The 20327-nt window shown below is 37.8% G+C and overlaps 1 protein-coding gene across 2 annotated transcripts in view; it reads left to right on the plus strand.

Moving 5' to 3' along the window:
- The window catches only part of SPATA16 (spermatogenesis associated 16), a 237335-nt gene that overhangs the window by 168157 nt on the left and 48851 nt on the right, over positions 1-20327 (plus strand). For both annotated transcript variants that reach the window (XM_032258285.1, XM_032258286.1), the window contains exon 6: positions 4482-4629. In XM_032258285.1, the coding sequence (XP_032114176.1) occupies positions 4482-4629 (148 nt within the window). The remainder of the gene's footprint in view (positions 1-4481; positions 4630-20327) is intronic.

Here is a 20327-nt window from a genome sequence, read left to right on the forward strand (position 1 = left end):
TCCAGAAGAAAGGAAGGGAGGGAGGGGAGGGAAGAAAGGAATGAGGGAAGGAAGGGAGGAAGGGAGGAAGGGAGGGAGGGGAGGGAAGGAAGGAAGGAAGAAGGAAGGAAGGAAGAAAGGAAGGAAGGAAGGAAGGAAGGAAGGAAGGAAGGAAGGAAGGAAGGAAGGAAGGAAGGAAGGAAGGAAGGAAGGAAGGAAAGAAGGAAAGAGGGAAGGAGGGAAGAGAGGAAGGGAGGGAGGGATTCCATCATCCTGAAAATGTTTGAGGTTTATAGTTTCTGCCAGCTTTATTCTGGCCACCTTGAGTGCTCTTAAAATTTTACCAGGAAGAATTGACCCTCTTGAGTTTAGATGAGGGAGACAAATTTTGTTTCTTTCTTTTTTCCAGATCCTGTTTCCCTCTAATTGCTTTTCTTCTTCTCCTGATGGAATGTCTCTCCTCCTTTCTCTCCCATGGTCTCTCTTGTACAGTCATCCTGAGCAAGTTGATTTCTAAGCAAGGGGTTCTTTTCACTTAGCTACCGTACAAGGAGCAATTATTATAAGTCACTGTTTGTAGAGAAAATGAGCTGCCCACATACACTCTTGGCTTATGTAACTATAATATAAGCTTTAAAACTTGATATATGTGAGAGTAACAATAGTTATTAGAGCTCCCAAAGGTAAACACTTAATTTCAAAGCTTATTTTTGAGTAACAGCAGAGAAAGCATAATTAACAGCAATGTACATTTAACAACAGGGCACAAGGGCTAATTGTTTGCCCCATTCTCTGCAGCATTTACTGACATCAGAGAAATTCACAGGTTAGAAAGAATGATTCAATTACAAAATATTTATGTCTAATTAAGAAGTATCATTTGAAATCTATCTCCACGTTTAGTACAGCTTATTTTTCACAACTAACAATTCCATGTCTGGTCTCTTCCTTTACTTGCAAAATCAAAGAAAATCTTTGATGATAAAAGTAAATTAAAATATATCTTTTATATTTTAATGTCTATGATTATGTCAAATCATTCTAGTTTTTGAAGTCCTTAAGTATAATTTATAAATTTACGCATATTAGATTCTTTAAAAAAAGACAAGTCCAATTCTAAATTGCCAAATTACTATCATCACAAAATGAAAATTTAATCTTTTGGTTTCTAAACCAAAGCAGCCAAAAAAAATCCTACTGTTTTAATTAAATACAAAGGCTAAATTTTTTTCTAGATTATTTCACTAATCAGTTCTTAATAAGGTTCCAATCATGCCAAATATATACGTGTTACTTTAGTTCTTTACGGCAGCCATGTGGGACAGGTTCAAAGCTTCCAGATTGTCTGTCTCTGGAAGAATAAGAAATATTCGAAGGTTAAAACACAAAGGGATGTTTCAGGGTCTGGTGCAAAGGTCACCTGAATTCTCATTTCTACTCTGTCTTGTTCTGTTTCTTCCTGGGGCTATAATAATTTCCTTTAAGAAAGCATCTCCATGGAGAATTTAATTCCTATTTGTAAGTTACATACTCACTCTATTTACTCACCCACTTTCTTACCATCATCTTCAGGTTGGAGAGCAGAAGCCATGGAAAACCCATCTCTCTTGGTTCTCAGTGGGGAGAGAGACGGCCGCTCTCCAGTGCATCCTGAGTGAGCGCCCTGTTAAGGCCTGAAGGCAATGCCTTGAGCATTAAGCCAAGAGTACAGATCCTTCCACCAGCAGATCAAGCTGCCACATGAAAACCTACACTCCTGCCACTTTTTTAAAAGCTGGTGTAGGTTCTTGGGCATGAGTCTCACCATCCCCACTGTGAGATGGCTTCGCCAAGCTGCCCTGCCAGCAGTCACTTCAGCTGCCAGCAGTTGGAAAAGAAATGGAGTGGAGAGAGCGGCTCTCTTCTATCCTGGCCTGACTAGGATTGCGCTAATGTCTTTCTGGAAGCAAACTGGAGGATTAGATACCTTTGCTAAATTTTTTAATCCAGAAATCAAAGCAAGCAAGATGTTCAGAGACCATCAGAAAGCTGTTTGTGAGTTAGGAACTGTTATGCGCTGAACTGTGTCCTCCCAAAACTCATCTGTTGAAGTCCTAACCCCCAGTGCCTCAGGCTGAGACGGCGTTCCATTAGCCCACACTCAGCCTCAGTTGGAGATAGGATATTTAAAGAGGTAATTGCGTTAAAATGAGAGATTTAGAGTGAACCCTAACCCAACATGACTGCAGCTTATAAAAAGAGGAAATCAGGACACACACACACACACACACACACACACACACACACGAATGACCATGTGAAGACAAGGAGAAAGACAGCCATCTACAAGTCAAGTAGAGAGACCCTCAGAAGAAACCAACCCTGATGACACTTCAGTCTTGGACTTCCAGGCTCCAGAACTGTAAGAAAATAAATGTCTGTTGTTTAAGCCACCTAGACTGTGGCACTTTGTTGTAGCAATCCTAGGAAACTGACACAGGAGCCAACAGCTGACAAAGGCGGTAAAGGCAGTCCTGACCCTAGAACTGAGGTCGAGAGCAGCTTTCCTCTTCGGCTCTTCATGCCACACATGCATGTACAACCACACGCTTGATGGTCTGGACAGCCCATCCCAGGGTCAGTTCCAGCAGTGAACCATTCCTTCTACTCAATATAAAGGATCTTTATTTTTGCTAAAGGACTAATACCTGGTGACTGAACACCTTATTTGAGTTCCTTTTTTTTTTTTTTTTTTTTTTTTGAGACAAGAGTCTCGCTCCGTCGCCAGGCTGGAATGCAATGGCGTGATCTCGGCTCACTGCAATCTCTGCCTCCCAGGTTCAAGCAAATCTCCTGCCTCAGCCTCCCGAGTAGCTGGGACTACAGGAGCAAGCCACCACGCCCAGCTAACTTTTGTATTTTCAGTAGAGACTGGGTTTCACCATGTTGACCAGGATGGTCTCGATCTCTTGACCTCGTGATCCGCCCACCTTGGCCTCCCAAAGTGCTGGGATTACAGGTGTGAGTCACCGTGACCGGCCTTTATTTGAGTTCTTAATTCACAACTCTGAATCCCAGACCTGCTGCCTGCATTATCCCGAGTAGCCTTCCAAAGTTGGCAGCCAGGTCTCCACATCCAGACCTTTCCATGCCCTCACAGTCCGTCGCTAACTCCACCTGTGTACTGACTCTGGGTTCGGAAGAACCTCTTTGCGTTTTCTGCTCCCCGTTTAGTTCCTTGAACTTGAACAGGAGAATGTTGAAGGCAATGTTAAGTTCCAGCATTCAATTATCCAGTAACTTGTGGAATTTCATTCAGAAATCTGTCCACCACTAATTTTTACATAATTTTTAAGCTAATCTCAGAGAAAGGAAGACGCTTTGCATCCAGAAAATTATTGCAAAGCTGCTTTTTAACAAGCAATGTGGAAGACCATAGAGGCATTGGAAATCACTAAGAAATGAAGCAAGCAATGAACAAGTTTATTTAGACTTCTCAGTTTAAAATCAATTCCTTGCTGTTTTTATTATCACTGGAAAACTTGTTTGCAAAATACTATAAGGGTAATAATGTAAACTATTGTTTGTTAAATGGTTTTCCTCTGTTATAAAGCTTATATCTGTTATTTTTCTATATTGTTTCTTTGTACCTTAGTTGCCAGGGAGAATTTCATTTCTATAAATAAAAATGGATCATTTTATAATATGCATTTATGGTATATTCAAAAACTGAGGTAACTATAGACACTTCCACTTTTTATTCAATGTTCAAGCCTCATTAGAAGGAAAAGTTGTAGGAAAGGAATAAATTTCCCTTAAAACTTGACATAACTTTCTTTTAGGTCTGTTACAAGTACTAATGGACCTATTTAAAACAGGAAGCTGAGGATGATGGCAGGGCTTTACAAGAATGGTACATGAGCAGAAATAACGTAAAGAAATTCTTAAATAGCCGAAACCATCTTAAAAGGCTCTTGTGATCTGGAGGGAAGGGAAGCTTTTCTGGGAGGAAGTTGAGGAAGGATTTCTTTAATTCTAAAAGGCTTTCCCAGGTATTGGATAAAGAAAAAAAAATACCGTCTGTCTAGTTTGCCGTGTTATTTACAGAATATACTTTAGATATTTAATTTACTTTTTGAAAGAAATCTCTCTATATACAAATTGTTCACCAATGTCTGTTCAAGAGTAAGTTAATCACAGTGTCAGACTTAAGAATTTGACTTTTAAAATCATGTAAAAATGACACCTTAAGAAATAGAACTTGTATTTTTATCCTAAAACAAGCTCAGTTTAGAGGTGCCTGCTTACAAACTTTCTTCATTTAATTGGTTTTCTTAATATGAAATAGAATTTCCAGAACTAATTAAAATTTTGTTCTAATGAATATTCAAGACCAAAATATGTTATCTTTGCAGTACAGTATATAGATTTTTAAGTCATCCATAAAGGTAATTATATTTTTTACAATCTTAAAAAGTCGTCTATTGTTATTGATGCCAAATGGGTTGTTTGTTTCCTCTTAGGCCATGGTTGAAGAAGCCATCACCAGAGCTGAATCTTTCTCGGTTATGTACACACCATTTGCGACAAAAATAAGAGGTGATAAAATAGAAAAAGTAAAAGACATTTTCACAAAAACTCACCCTGCGTATGCAGAGTATATCTACACAGGTAAGATTCAGTATCTTCAAGTTATCAGCTGATATTTTGTTTCCAATCAAACAAATACAGGGTCCTTTTTGGTTTATTATTTTATTGCTTCTGTTTTTTTCAGTATGCTGTTCTAATCTGATGACTTGAAATGGAAAGTAATTTTTAAGGTTTTAAATAAGGATAGCCTTATAGTTCTAGCACAGTATTCTTGTACCTTCGTATTTCTATATTGTAAGAAGTAGGGGTAAAACCTGGAAAATCTAATGTTTAAAAAATGAAGGAATGATGTGTGATAAAATGTCATCTTTCCCCTTATCCTTTATCAGTAAAGGATAATCTGATGATTATAGTATTTTCCTGCTGGTGCATTTTTTCCAGTGCCTACTATTTCTACTTTCTCCCCCAACTGTCTCACACCTCACATCTTCTTCTTTCCTTATGCTCTTGAATCACTGGTATCCAAATGAGATCTGGATAGCTGACAGTCCCGGAGAGGACACAACACTGGTATTACGTTTTTTTCCTTTCTTCGTCTTTGGAAATAACTTGTTCTCATTCATTCATGCAAAAAAATATTTTGTGCTACCTACTGTGTGTCAAGTGTTACTTTGGTTTAAAAGGAGGATTTCTTTCGTACTAAATTAGGAGCTAGTTAACAATGACTACCGTGTTAAGAAAATCTCTAAATGCATACTCCTGATATCACATCCTTCTATTCAGGCCCCTTCATCCCTTCTCTCAGAGCTTTGGGGCTGAGTCACTGAATTATAGTGTTAATAATGTACTCCATTACTGATCACTTTTAAGGTACCAAACACTCTACATCCATTCTCTCTTATTATTCCCATAATCCATGAGGTAACATGCTTCCCATTTAGGAACAAGAACATAGTAACCAGAGAAGATACATAGCTTTTCCAAAGATGTACAGCAAATTAGATAGGCCTTGGATTTGAACCTATGAACAAGCCACCAAGCTACACTATTTCCACGTGACAGAAACATTAAATGTAGGTCCTATGGATTTATTTTTCTCCATATTGCCTCATGCTCTTCAAAAGAAAGATATTAAGTAAATCCCACTAGTGATGACTGACTATAAATCCCTAAGAAACAATGGTAATTTGAGGGCAGAGAAAGGGAAGAGAGGAAAGCATAATACAGGCTGTAATAACCATTTGTGCTGACTTACTGAGTTTGAGCATTTTGTAAGAAAGTAAGTTAAGAAAAAGTATTCAAACTCATATTTTTTGTTAATTGTTACAAGTTATTCATTATTCTATGAATATTTAAAGGATTTTTTGGAGGGGCACACTAGGAGCACATAATCATATCTATCTAGCATTATGGAAAAATGAGTCTGATTCAGGGATTTCCGTTTCCACCCCCAGATCCATTGGTAATGAAGAGAGATTCATTGAGGAGATCACCAGTTTCCCGACTTCTCTTCTGGTAGAATAAGTTTAGTTATATTTAACCTGTTTCACAGAGAAGTCATGAAGATTAATTAATAGTTTGGAAGCACCACTGCCAAGAGTTTAGAAACAATAATAACATTAATGAGCCAGACTCATGTCTCATGTAATTCCATCAAACCTGTTATCAAGATGAATTATGATCTGTTGGCAAGACGATTCATGCTAAAGAATCTTACACTTTGGGAGAGAAGATAATTATAAGTTACTAATGATTGTTTCTATTATTTTATAATTACTAACTGCTAGAATGTGCTAGTGCTATGTGAGAATCTTCATAGAAAAGACAGCTTCTGGAGGGCGAATGTGAGGTAGAGAAAGGAGTCTAGGATTTAAATTTTGTTGGGACCGATCAAGTTCTTTGCTCTGTGGAAACTGTGCTTTGGGCTAACAATACTACTGCATTGGTGACATTATTTACCTCTGCTGCAAATAATTAAAGGTTTTCCCCAAAGCCATTGCTGGAATAATGGTGAAACAACTGCTTCTAACTGTAATGTACACAGTCTTGGAGGTAGAACTGTTTTTCCCCCAGACAATTCCAAGCTGGGTGAGGGCACACAGCATTAGAAGAAAAAGGTCAGGTGTTGTTTTCTGGCCATCTCTCCCAGAAGATGCAGAGAGGTGATTACAGCTGCATCAGTAGCCGAAGGTAATAGCTAAGAAGTGAGTAGCATAAAGACAGATAGGGCCTAGAAGAGTAGACACTTTGTTTTCCTGGCAGCTTCTAAAAACCAGAATCCCCGGATACGGTTTGGCTGTGTCCCCACCCAAATCTCACCCTGGATCGTAATAATCCCCAAGTGTCAAGGGCAGGGCCAAGTGGAGATGATTGAATCATGGGGGCAGTTTTCCCCCATACTCTTCTCGTGGTAGTGAATAAGTCTCACAAGATCTGATGACTTTATAAATGGGAGTTCCCCTGCATAAGTTCTCTTGCCTGCTGCCATGTAAGACGTGACTGTCTTCCTCCTTTGCCTTCCACCATGATTGCGAGGCCTCCCCAGCCATGTGGAACTGTGAGTCAATTAAACCTCTTTCCTTTATAAATTATCCAGTCTTGTGTATGTCTTTATTAGCAGCGTGGGAACAGACTAATGCATCTTCCTATTATCAGCCTTGTAGATATAATTTAGGAAGCTTCTATCCTGATGAAAATTTATTCAGCTACTTATTGTAACATATATTCATGCAGCCGGTATGACTAGACAGTCACACAGCAGAGGTGTACTTTTTACATAAGAGTCTATACTTTTTACCTACCTATTCTCTTCCAGTGCACTCAGTATAACTCAGTCATTTCTACCATTAATCTGTCTTTGGGACCTATCTAACCACACTCACCAGCTTCTTTCTCCTGTTCATGGGTTTTTCTTCTCCCTGTGGTCTGGTTCAGCTTTCATAGAGCTCAAGCATACCCTGTGTCCAAAAGGGTCAATGTACACATGAGGGAGACATCTTCTTCTCAATCTGTAGCAGGCTGGTACAGCTGCTTATCAGGTGGCTGGTGCTACTTGAGATCAGCTCTGGTGTCTTCAGCAGGACCTGAAAGATTCATTTATGTGACCCAAGGCACCTCCATGGGCTCTCCACTCTGTTTCTTGGCGTAGTTACTTCTTCATATCCACACCAGCCACCCTTACCATACCAGTTGGCCCGAACTAGAGCCACTCTCTGAGACTTTCTCCTCCTGCTGGGACGCTGGCTTGGGAACTTTCTGAGTCTTAATAAATCCCCTCCATTCCACAGGAGACTGGAGGTAATTGTAGCCCTGTCTTCAACTGGCTATGTTACTCTACCATTTTTCCCTTTCTGCATGGTCCAGCAAGCCAGGACCCTTAGGTCAAGAAGAGGATCTACAATGGACCTGGTGGGGGGCGTTGTTCATCTTTTCATTTATTCAGCAAGCATGTATTTACACAGTACTCTAGGTGGTGCTGAGAATACACCTGCTCCTCAGAAAGGACCCGACTTTAGTAACTTATGCTTCAGCACAAATATTTGACTAGATTTTTCCCTTTTCCTAGAGAATACGTTCAACTAAAACCGAAGCTCTAATCGTGGAATAGAAGGCTGACTCTAACCAAAAGAATCATGTAGGATAAACAGAGCACTTTGGAAATAGAGGTTGTTGCCACTTTATATGGCAAAAACTGGCTAGTTGTTTGCCAAAGTGTTTTCTTTTTGCCTCAGTCATATATCTAGAATCCATTTGCAGCCTCCCTTCCAGTAAGGTGAGGATTTCTGACTAATCATCAAGGGAATACAGACAGAAATAATATAAGCCACTTCCAGGCCTGACCCACAAAACCCTTCTATGTAAAATTCTGTTTCCCCATCCACTAGCTGAGGGGAGAGAAGCATGGAAAGGGATTGCAAGACAAAAGAAGCTGGATTCCTGAATGTCCATGTAGATGGTCACCCTCTGAATACTGACATGAATGAAAAACACAGTTATGCTTCTTCAGACCACTGAGATTTGGAGGTTCTTTGTTGAATCTGGCAACTTTAATATATTTATCTGCCTTACATCGTAACAAGTAGGCAGCTTCCTACCAGCTACAGTGTACACAACAAGCTCTTGCTAAGTCGATCGAATAAACACTCATCCATATGCAACCTACTCCAGCCTCAAAAACACTCAGAGTTTGGACATACGTCTATTCTTCTACCGCATACTCCCCCTCCACAGACAGCTACAGAGGGATGTGCTCATAAACATGTGTTTGTACCCACCCACAGAAAGATAATATTTCCAGAGACATACTGATGCTCCAAAAGATAAAACACAATTATGAAGCTTTCACTGCAGCAAGAGAAATGGAGGCTATATGTAAGAATTTCTAAATTATAGCAGTCATAGACATATATAGTCAACAGATGAAGGTCATACAACCCGCACCTTGAAGATCTTGGATGAAGAGCCTACCTATCAAAGTTTCGCTGGAGAAGTAATTATTATCATTAAAACTTGGAGACTAACGTATTTCATTCTCCCAGTGGAGGCTGGCAAACAAACCTCCAACTCAGAAACTCTGCTCAACTTTAGGTCACCTTCGTCAAGCATAGACAGTGTTGAGTTTATTGCTTCCTGGTCACATGACAGTGCGGTGAGCCCAGCACAAGCTGGCAGAGGTGCTATTGATGAGCAGGGAAAATATTCACAATGGAGCTCCTCCAGGCCGGATTTTCTCTCCAGCCAGCCCCCAATTCACAGTCACCCTTGTCAGGGATTTCCACAGGAAAAACAGACACAAGAGGTAAAAGTATAAAATTAACTCATTCTGAAATGTATTTAGGTTTAAAATTTAAAACAATTTATTGAATAAATCAATAACATTATATGTTAATTTCACAGTGATTTATCATGAGAAAACCCATTCATTTTCAGTGGCAGGTACGATTATATTACCTTCATAATTTCTATGAAACTGATGAGGGAGAGTTAAAATTCAAAGCTGCCTTGTAGAATAACCAGGTTTATACATGCTCAGGAACTTACTGTGCATCCTTTTCTGCTTCAGGAATATGATAAAAACCCACCAAAATTTTAAAGTCGTGTTATAATAGAGCTGTATTGTATTATATTTCATGGAGAAAAAATTACTAATTTTTTTAGCAGTGTAGCTATTTATTTTTACAATATTAAGAAAAAAACCTAGTTTGATTCATGCAGAGTAGTCAGGGTATAGAAAACAAATAATAATTTCCCAGCCACAGAATTTTTATGTTTTCATTTATAAAGATTTTGCTTGAGATTTTTATTCATATATTCCAATGAAATAATGCAATTCTGCATAGTTCTTATTTTTTGCATGGTTGTATTTTAATAATAATAAAGTAATGCAATCAGCATATCCTGTCTCCTCTTGATGAAAATATCAAGATTTATTTGCTAAATAAATAAATATTCAGTAATGGATCTGTGGCTAGTAATGTTTAATAGAAAAGTTTTCTGCATCAGATATCAATTGCTTTAACACTTAGGTGGATAGAGTCATATTTTGTCTTTCCAATGCCATTTAAATCCCAAGAGTAAATATGTATGTTCAGATAAATAATGTATTGTTTTAAAATAGACCTTTAAAAATTACTTTTCATTGAAATTTATAACCTTGGTCTTGTTCAGTCATCATTTACCAGTAAGAATAATACATTCGTATGTTCTCTAAAACATAAAGTTAACATTTCTCATTTTATTCTTCTTTAAATTATTTTAATTTTATCATGATCAAGAGTTTTCAAGATCAGCCTATTTTCCTCTTTGTAACTAGTTTTCTCAAATAGGAAAAGTTATAGAATTAAACAGTCTGCATCCCCAATATTTATGAAAGTGTTAAAGCCAGGTTGGTTATAAGATGATAAATCATCTAATATTTGCACCACAGAATTCTTCTTAGAATCAGAAAATCATTCCCAAGCTAAGGAAATCCCTCACATATGGGGCTAAATTCTCTGTTCTTAAAATATTAAACTGTTGATCTTTCCAGTGGGAAGTGTGGTGCTCTGGCATGGTGCCATCTAATGGAGTTTACCTCCATTTAACCACTTCTCAACCAGCAGTTCACTTGATTTTTTTCAGTAGCAGGTGACAGCGCTGTTCGCCTCTGGTCTCCATCATCCACTGTACCTGAAATCCCTGAAACTACAATGCATCTTGCTTAGCATATTGCCTTATGGGAGCTAACTGAAGAAGGCAGACAGGTTGCATTTAAAGAAACAGCGGTCAAGAATCCGAAAATGAGTGGACATAACATAAATGTTTATTGCAGCCTCTCAAGAAAGCCAGTGAGTTGAGATAGGGTAGGACAGTGGTAATGGGGTATGTCGCAGAAATTAAACAGGTAATGTAGGTATTGTATCCATATGCTCAGCAAAACCTTGTAAAATGCACATGTACATAAACACAAACATCTACACGGTAGCTTCCCTCAATCTCCTTTTCCACTCACAATTATCCAGACATGTCCTCTAAATTTATTCCTTCATGAATTGATGAGCCATTTCCAGTGTCATTCTTGATAGTCTTACCAGTTTCTCAGGTTCTTACCCATCCCCATTATCTCAATCGACATGAGAAAGCCCCGTGACCATTTCCAAACAAGCAGAACTCATTTTAGCAGGTGAGGGAGTTCTCAATGTGAGTGAGGTAAGTGCCCAACCGTTTACACTTTATTTTTCCTGAATCGCTTTACTTATGCTTTCTAATGTAGCCTCTCTGTAACAATATAGTTAATCATTAGGCTCTGCCATCTAATAAGTCATGCAGCCAAGCATGAAAATCCCTGAAGACTGAACTCTCAGTAGCATGTAACAATTTTAAATTGACAATTTTTAAAAATTCGACCATTTTTTAAAAATTGACTATTTTGCACAGAATTACAAATTTGTTTATTTTGTGGATTTTTTTGTACTTGTTTTATTTTATTTTTATTTATCTTTCTTTCTTTGCATAGTCAGCATTCAAATCCTATTTATTTCTCCTCGAATACTTGGCTCACGATTAACCTACACCTTATGAGCATGAGCATTTTCTTTATGATCTTACGGTCTACAAATAATCACTGCGTTTGACAGCTAAAACAGAGCCCCATCTAACCCATTTGTTTATTTATTTATTTATTTGCTTTTAGTGGTTTTATTTTTAAAAACATTTCATACCACACACATATAAAAATGCATTTTAAAATACAGCTTACCTAATTTATTATGAAGTAAACATCAAGACCAAAAAAAAAAAAAAAGACTTTTACTGGTCCTTTATTAATCTCAAGCAACTCCCTACCCCCTCCCAAGGTAACTAATGTCCTAAAGTTTAGCGTCATTACTTTCTTACTTTACAATGTTGCCACCTACCTATTCCTAAACTTTAGAATTCAATTTGCCTGCTTTGAAATGTTATACATGTGAAATCACAGAGTAGATGCTCCTTTGTATCTGGCTTCTTTTGCTCAATAATGTGTTTATGAAATTCTTCCACGTTGCGAAAAGCATTAGTTTATTAATCTTCATTGCTGTATAATATTCTGTGCTGTGAATAGACAGGTCTGGTGTTGATGAAATCCCTCGGCTTGGCTAGGCACGCTGTCTGAGAGAATAGGGGCCTCAGGACTCAGCCTAGCGCCCTATCCTGTGGCTAGGCTGCTTTCCAAGTTGCAAGACAAAGTCTTCCTTAATTACCCCTCTCCTTTCCTGAAGTAGAAGGAAGGAGTCCATCCAGGGCTGTGAGCTGCACTACCTGTGGTTGGGGAAGGAGTGACACAAGAACTCCCATGGCCACCCCAGCTAGTGTCTCACTAGGCGTCACGTACCCCAAGTCCACTGACTCCAAACCCAGCACAGCGCCAGGACTTACCCAAGAACTGAGGTCCTTGTAGCCTAGCCCACCTTTCAAGTTTATTTAGAACCCCAGCGCTTCTTTAGCCCATGGTGGTGGGGCTAGCCAGAATTCAGGTTCTGACCTCTGGGATGGAGGATTCCCTCCTGGCTAGGGCTGTTCTAAATGCTCCCTCCATGGGTGCCGGCTGGGTTCTGCCCCCATGTTGCTCTGCATTGTGATTAACGCAGCGCTGAGTTCCAATACGAAGTCCCACAATTACTGTGTCCTTCCTCCTCCCAGCACACAGAGTATCTCTCTGTATCACTTGGCTGCTGCCAGGGAATGGGGGAAGGGTGACATCAGCAATTCAAAACTATCTTCCCTTCCCTCTTTTGTGCCTCTTTCCTTGATATGATGTTAAAACCCAGTACCGTAATAGCGCACCTAATTTTTTGTTCTTATGAAGGTGTTCTTGTGTGGATAGTTGTTCAATTTGGTGTCCCGTTGGGGAGACAATCACTGAAGCCTTCTATTTGGACATCTTGCTCTGCCTCCTCCTTCTTATTAGCTCTTTGATGTTCTTAGAAAAATCTACTTTTTAGATTTCTTCTAGGAATATTAGCTGTCTTCAGAAAGAAGGTTGGTGGTCCAAATCATCTATTCTGAGATTACAAGAATCAGAAGCTTCTATTTTTTTAGTTATGTAATATTTGAAATGTGCTGAAAGACACAAAAATAATATAATGAGCACCTACATAATTACCATCTTATTTGAGAAATAAAGCATTAAAAGCACTGTATAGTTGAAGTTCCCAAGATTTTTCTGATCCTAATCTCCTCCCTCCCCTCCAGAGGTAATCACTGTCATAAATTTATTATTCCTTTTTTATTGTAGTAAAATATACATGACATAAAATGTACCATTTTAAACACTTTTAAGTGTACAGATCAGTGACATTCACTGCATTCGCACTACTGTGCAACCATTACAACCATCCATCTACACAACGTCTGCATTTTCCTAAACTGAAACTCTCCCCATTAAATAATAACTCTGCATTTTCTTCTCCGCCCCCTCCCAAATTCCCCAGCAAACACTATTGTATTTTCTGTCTCTATGAATTTGACAGCTCCAGGTAGAATCATATAATATTTGTCCATTTATGTCTGGCTTATTTCACTTAGCATAATGTCTTCAAAGTTCATCTACGTTGTAGCTGATGTCAGATTCTCCTTCCTTTCTAATATTAAATAATATTTCATTGTATGTGTATATCACATTTTCTTTATTTTACCTTTGAGAAAAACAGTGCTTCCACCTTTTGGCTACTGTGAATAATACTGCTACGAACATGGGTATACAAATATTTCCCTCCTTTCAATTATTTTTGGTGTATAAAGTGCTGGATCATATGGCAAATTATGTTTTTTTATTTTTTGAGTAAGTGTCATGTCGTGTCTTGTAGTGGCTGCACCATTTCACATTGCCACCAGAAGTGCACAAGTGTTCCAATTTCCCCATGTCCTCATCAACACTCATTATTTCCTGGTTTTTGGTAATAGCCATCCTAACAGATACGAAGTGGTATCTCACTGTGGTTTTGATTTGCATTTCCTGGATGATTAGTGATGTTGAGCATCTTTTGTGGGCTTATTGGCCATTTTTATGTCTTTGAAAAAATGTCTGTTTAACTCTTTTCCTGTTTTTTTAATTGACTTGTTTTTCGTTGCTGTTTTGAATTGTAAGAGTTCTTTATATATTCTAGATATCAATTTTTTGTTGTCATTATTCGTCCTGTGGTTACATTTCCTTAAAGGATAAATAGAAGAGTTCTAAAAAGTTTTCAAATTTGTAAACACTGTATTTTCACAGTTTCTATATTACTACAATTTGCATGTTTGTACCCTTGGTTTATTCGAGCTTTTTGAACAGTTTTATTATTGATTTATTGGAGTTTTTTATATTTTATCTCAGTAAGGGGCTTGACTTTTCTGTGGTGACTTTTGATGAACTGAGATTTAAATTTTAATGTTATTTTATAATTTTGGGGTTTTTTAATTTGTTTTTTGTTTGTTTGTGTGTTTGAGATGGAGTCTTGCTCTGTCGCCCAGACTGAAGTGCAATGGTGCAATCTTGACTCACTGCAACCTCCACCTCCCAGGTTCAAGTGATTCTCATGCCTCAGCCTCCTGAGTAGCTAGGATTACAGGCGCATGCCACCATGCCTGAGTAATTTTTGTATTTTTAGTAGAGATGGGATTTGGTCATGTTGGCCAGGCTGATCTCATGTTGGCCCAACCTCAAGCGATCCACCCACCTCAGCCTAATAGCATGTGGTTTGGTGTCATATTTAAGAAATCCGGCAGGGCATGGTAATCCCTGTAATCCCAGCACTTTGGGAGGCTGAGGCGGGTGGATCATGAGGTCAGGAGTTCAAGACCAGCCTGGCCAAGATGGTGAAACCCCATCTCTACTAAAAATACAAAAATTAGCCAGGCAGGAGCCTGTAATCCCAGCTACTCAGGAGGCTGAGGCAGGAGAATCACTTGAACCCCGGGCAGCAGAGGTTTCAGTGAGTCAAGATTGAGCCACTTCACTCTAGCCTGACGACAGAGTGATACTCCACTCAAAAAAAAGAAAAAAAGAAATCCATCCCTGTTCCAGTACATACAAGTACATACATTCATTCTTTTTGGCTTCTTTGTTGATGCTTCTACTGTTATGGCCAGGACCACACACAAGGTTAAATAAAGGAGTGATACCAGGCATTCACATGTTGTTCCAGAGTTAAAAGGCTTGAATTTCCACCACTAAGCATAAAGTTTGCTGTAGATTTTTGATAAGTCTTCTTTATCAGGTTTAAAATGTTGTCATTTATTCGTATTATGCCAGATGTTTTGACATTCTCAGACCTTTTTATGGTATCCTTTTTCTTATGTGTAACTCCTTTCTGCTTTTATATTTATTATTTTATGTCATGTTTTGGGAACTTATTCTGTTATTGCTTAATTTTCTTCACTGAATTCCGAGGTCATTAATTTTCAACATTCCCCCTCGTTTGTAGTAAAGACTATAAATCGCTCTCCAAGAATGATTTTTGTTGTGCCCCACAAATTTTGAAAAACATTTTCATTGTATTTCATCTTAAAATATTTTCTTTCATTATGAAAACTTCTTTGAGCCATGACTTATTTAAATATACAGTTTTTAATATCTGAATTTATAGAAATGTTTAGCTATCTTTATTATTGATTTTTAACCTAATTGCATCATGTTCAAAAACATAATCTAAATTTTAATAATTCCTGAAATTGTTAAGGTTGGTTTATGCCCTGATATGTGGTCAACTTTCATTAATATACCATTTGTCCTCAAGAAGAATGTCATTTTTTAATCGTTGAATGCAGGGTTTTTTAATGCATTCATTAGACTGATCAAGCTTGAAAATTACTCCTATCTTTTAGATGCTACAATTTTTTGTCTACTTGATGTCAGCATACAGGAAAAAAAGATGTTACAGTAATCCAAAATGGCAGTAGATTTGTCAATTATTCTTATAATTTGTCAATTTCCACTTTTTGTTTCAGCATCAACGTGCCTACTGTTTTAAGATTATTAATTGAATGTTATCATTATGTAATTACACTCTTCACCTTAATGTTAATGTTTTTTGTATTAAAATCTATTTTGTCTGATGTTAATATAAATTCACTAATTTTATTCTGATTAGTATTTTTCTAGTATTTCTTTTCACATATTTTTACTTTCAACATTTTATGCCTTCATGTTAAAATATTCTCTTAAAAATAACACACAGCTGACTTTTATTTATTTAATTACTTATTTATGTAGTCAATCTCTGTCTTGAATAAGCAAGCTTATTCTAATTCCTGAGTTGATTGATTGAGTTTTTCTGCCAGAGTATAAGTTGCTGAAACATGGAAATCTCTGTCTGTTCACCATTGGCTTAAATAGTGCCTGACAAATAGTAAGTGCTAAATATATCTTCGTTGATTTTTGTGTTGTGTTTGGTTTATTTCTACCATATTATAGGCTTTAGTCCACATGCTTTTCTCCCCTCCAAACCTGCCTTCTTTCATATTCTTCAAGGTTTTTTTTCTTCATTTTTTTCTCCTTTACAGTTTTGAAAATTATAAACTATATTTTTATTGTATACATTGATAACAGAATTAGAGTTTAATGATTATCTACTGAACAGGATAAACGTCAAAGAATACTTAAACAAAAATCACCTCCTAATATTATACATAATATATTTTTATTCTAACTTGATATTTTTCTTGAAACCCTCCTTAAGTTAGTTATTATGGTCATAATTATGTTTACATAGTCAACATTTATCTATAATTATTATATATACATGTCTACCAATTTTTTCTTAGATTTCAGTTCTTCTGAATTTTATTTCATTCCTTCTAAAGGGTATCCTTTGGAAGTTCCCAAAGTGAGAGTCTGATGGCAGTATACTCCCTTCATTTCTGATTGTCTAAAATGTCTCTAATTTACCCTAGTTCTTAGATAACAGTTCAACAGGTTATAAATTTCTAAGCTAAAATATTGGTGCCTTAAAAATATTATTTCACTGCTTTCTGACTTGTGTCATTGCTGTTGGGAAGTCAGATTTCATTCCTTTGTAGATCATCTTCTCTTATCTCTGATACTTTTAACATCATGTTTTCGTTTGATGTTCTACAGTTTACAGATGTGTCTAGGTATAATTTTTTTTTTCTTAACCTGCTCAGTCACTGTGCTCATAATCTAAGGGGTCAAATCTTTCATCAATTCTGAAAAACTGTCATCCATTCCGTTTTAATACTTTAGTCCCTGATTCTTTCTATTCTCTCATTTAAGAATTTTAACTGGACATTTGTTACTTTTATTTATTCTGTCCTCCACATCATTGAGGCTGCTTATTAAATTCTCCATGTCTTTGTCTCTGCTTCATTTTGACATTTTCTCAGATCTGCATTCTCATCCTCCCTTTAGCTCTGCCTAGATCACTCCTTAATAGATTCAAGATTTTCATTCCAATAATTGCTCTTCCACTCCTAGAAGTTCTCTTGAGATCTTCTTTTTTTATGTAATTTGCTTTTTTAAAATGTTTTTACTTTTATTTTTATTTTGAGATGGAGTCTCTCTCTGTCACCCAGGCTGGAGTGCAGTGGTGTAATCTCAGCTCACTGCAACCTCCGCCTCCTGGGTTCAAGCAATTCTCCTGTTTCAGCCTCCCAAATAGCTGGAATTACAGGCACAACCCAGTATGCCCAGCTAATTTTTTGTATTTAGTAGAGACGGGGTTTCACCGTGTTGCCCAAGCTGGTCCTGAACTCCTGAGCTCAGACAATCTGCCTGCTGTGGCCTCTCAAAGTGCTAGGATTATAGGTATAAGCCACTGCACCTGGCCCTTTTTTTAAAATTTAACATTTATTCTAAGTTCAGAGATACATGTTTGTTATATAGATAAACTTGGCTTATGGGGCCCCAGTGTGTGTTGTTCCCTTCTATGAGTCCATGTGTTTAAAATCCTTTTCAAAGCAACTTCTAAAAATGTAGTTTTTCTCATGATTTGTATTATATTTAGTACTTTAAACACATTTATATTTTGTATCTAATAGTGCTGTTTCTCAAGATCTTGGAAAGCTAATTCTGCTATTTGTTGTCTTGCCATCTCTGGAGTATTTTCTTAGAAACCAACCATTTCTCCCATTCTCCAACACCAACTGGGAGTCCAAAGATTCAATTCAATTCCGATAGCTATCCACATGGAGTTAGTGTCAGGTCCCACAAGTTGAAGGCTTCAGTATGACACAACTTTGCCCATTTTAGGTAGCAGTTCTGATCGACCAGCTACAAATCAGGAGTTTTCACAACCCCCTCCTCATGATCAATCATTAGTTGGCTGAACTCGGGAAAATACTTTGCTTACTTATATTGTTTTATTATAAGGGATAGCACTCAGGAACAGCCACATGGGAGAGGTGCACAGGGCAAGATATTAGGGTTGAGAAATGCGCAGCTCCCAGGGCCCCTTTGGGTATGCCATTCTCCCAGCACCGTGATGTCTTCACCAACCCGGAAGGTCTCTGAACCCCCACTGCTATGGGTTTTTATGGAGTTTTCATTATATAGGCATCCTTGTTTAACTTATTGCTCATTGGTGATTAACTCAATCTCCAGCCTTTCTCCTCTCTCCAGAGGTGGGGAGGCATGAGGCTGAACATTTCAAGCCTCTAATCACATGGTTGGTTTCTTTGGCAAACTGCCCTCATCCCAAAGTGATCTAAGGACCCACCAGCAGTCACGTTGGAAGGAGCTTGTTATGAATAACAAAAGATGCTCCTATCACTCAGGAAATTTCAGTCATTTTAGAAGCTGTGTCAGGAACTGGGGACAAAAACCAAATATTATTTTAAAAGGACATTACTCTTAGCTCTTGCATTTCTATATTCTTTCAGTCTAACTATAGTCTGTGTTAGGGCTTCACCAACGAATTTTGCTACCACAGTGCATGACGCTCCAGCGTCAAAAAGTTCCATAACCTTCTCTTCACTGTTTTACCTGTTCATTTGCAAAAGATTTGGGGTTTGCAGCAGGGGGGTCAAGCTAAGAAACTCTGACCCTTTTGTCAATAATTATTTTGATTAGTCTGCCTGTCTATTGCCCCAGATGACTACAGACCAGTCTCTCATTGTAATATTTCCCTTCCAGCTTTTTAAAATCCCCAAACTTTTATGAACTAAACTGGGGTCCACTTGCTTGGTGCATTATGACCAGATATTTACATCAAGGTTTGTAGTAGGAGAAAGAAAGGTTTTATTTGCAGGGCACCATGCAAGAAGGATCAGGCCGCTAACACTTAAGTTCCAACCTTCCTGGAAGGCAAGGGTTTTTAAAGGCAGGGGAAATTTTAGGAAGGCAGACGTTATAAGCAAAATTATAAATTAATGCATGGAGAGTGTACATTGGTTTTGGCCTAAAATGGCAGGATATATTGAAGCAGGGACTTCCAGGACATAAGTAAATTTAAAGATTTTTTAGTTTGTAATTGGTTAACAAATAGAAGCTTCGTTTTTATAATTTGAGGTCAGGAGAAAAGAACGTTACTTCTGGCATATGGGTGTGACTTCCTCCAGGCCCATCAGGAAGAAATTTAAAACCAAGAATCATAGTTAGAGTTCAGTCCTCAGTTCTCCCTTATCTGAGGTTTATATGCCAGTGGATCCATTTTGTGGGCGGGGTGGGGGGTGTCTGGATTTCTGAAAAACAACTCAGACATATATTACTATGTTATTTTTAGGTTTTATAGGAGAAACAAATGTTCTGTGATTCTAACTTCTTTGGCTATTGTTTTCAGTTATTATTAGATTTTTGTTTATCAAGTTATTTACTTTTCGGGGCTACCTAGTTTCCTGAAACGTTTTTTGAAGAAACTCAAGATACTGGAGACCCACAGACTCCAAAGTGGGGGTCTCTGCTCTGTCTCAAAATTGGGGTAAATAGAACTTGTTTGGGGCCCCTTCATATTGAGAGACTGGCAGAGGGTCCCTTTGGTCCACCCACCCTTGTATAGTGCTGTATTAAGACTTTTGCTTTCACCTCATCAGTGTGCATCATTTATCCCATTTCTGAACAGCCATCTAAAGATTTCCACCTGCAGGGATGAGTCTTTTGACTCTCCCCTTCTTCCCTATTGTTTACTCCTATCACTGTTTGCTTCATTCACCCATTTCTTAATAACCATTCAACAATCTCCAAATCGCTGGGATAAGCCCTTTTCCTCTCTCTTCTACCTCTCCTCATTCTCTTGTTAAATAATCTAATGTTTTTATAGCACCTGTAAGACCCGTAAAGGGAAGCTGAGAAAGCAAATTTCATAAGAACTATTGCTCCATTTGCAACA

Source organism: Sapajus apella, unplaced genomic scaffold (genome assembly GCF_009761245.1).
Source record: "Sapajus apella isolate SASKATOON/1434 unplaced genomic scaffold, GSC_monkey_1.0 scaffold101, whole genome shotgun sequence".
Lineage (NCBI taxonomy): Eukaryota > Metazoa > Chordata > Mammalia > Primates > Cebidae > Sapajus > Sapajus apella.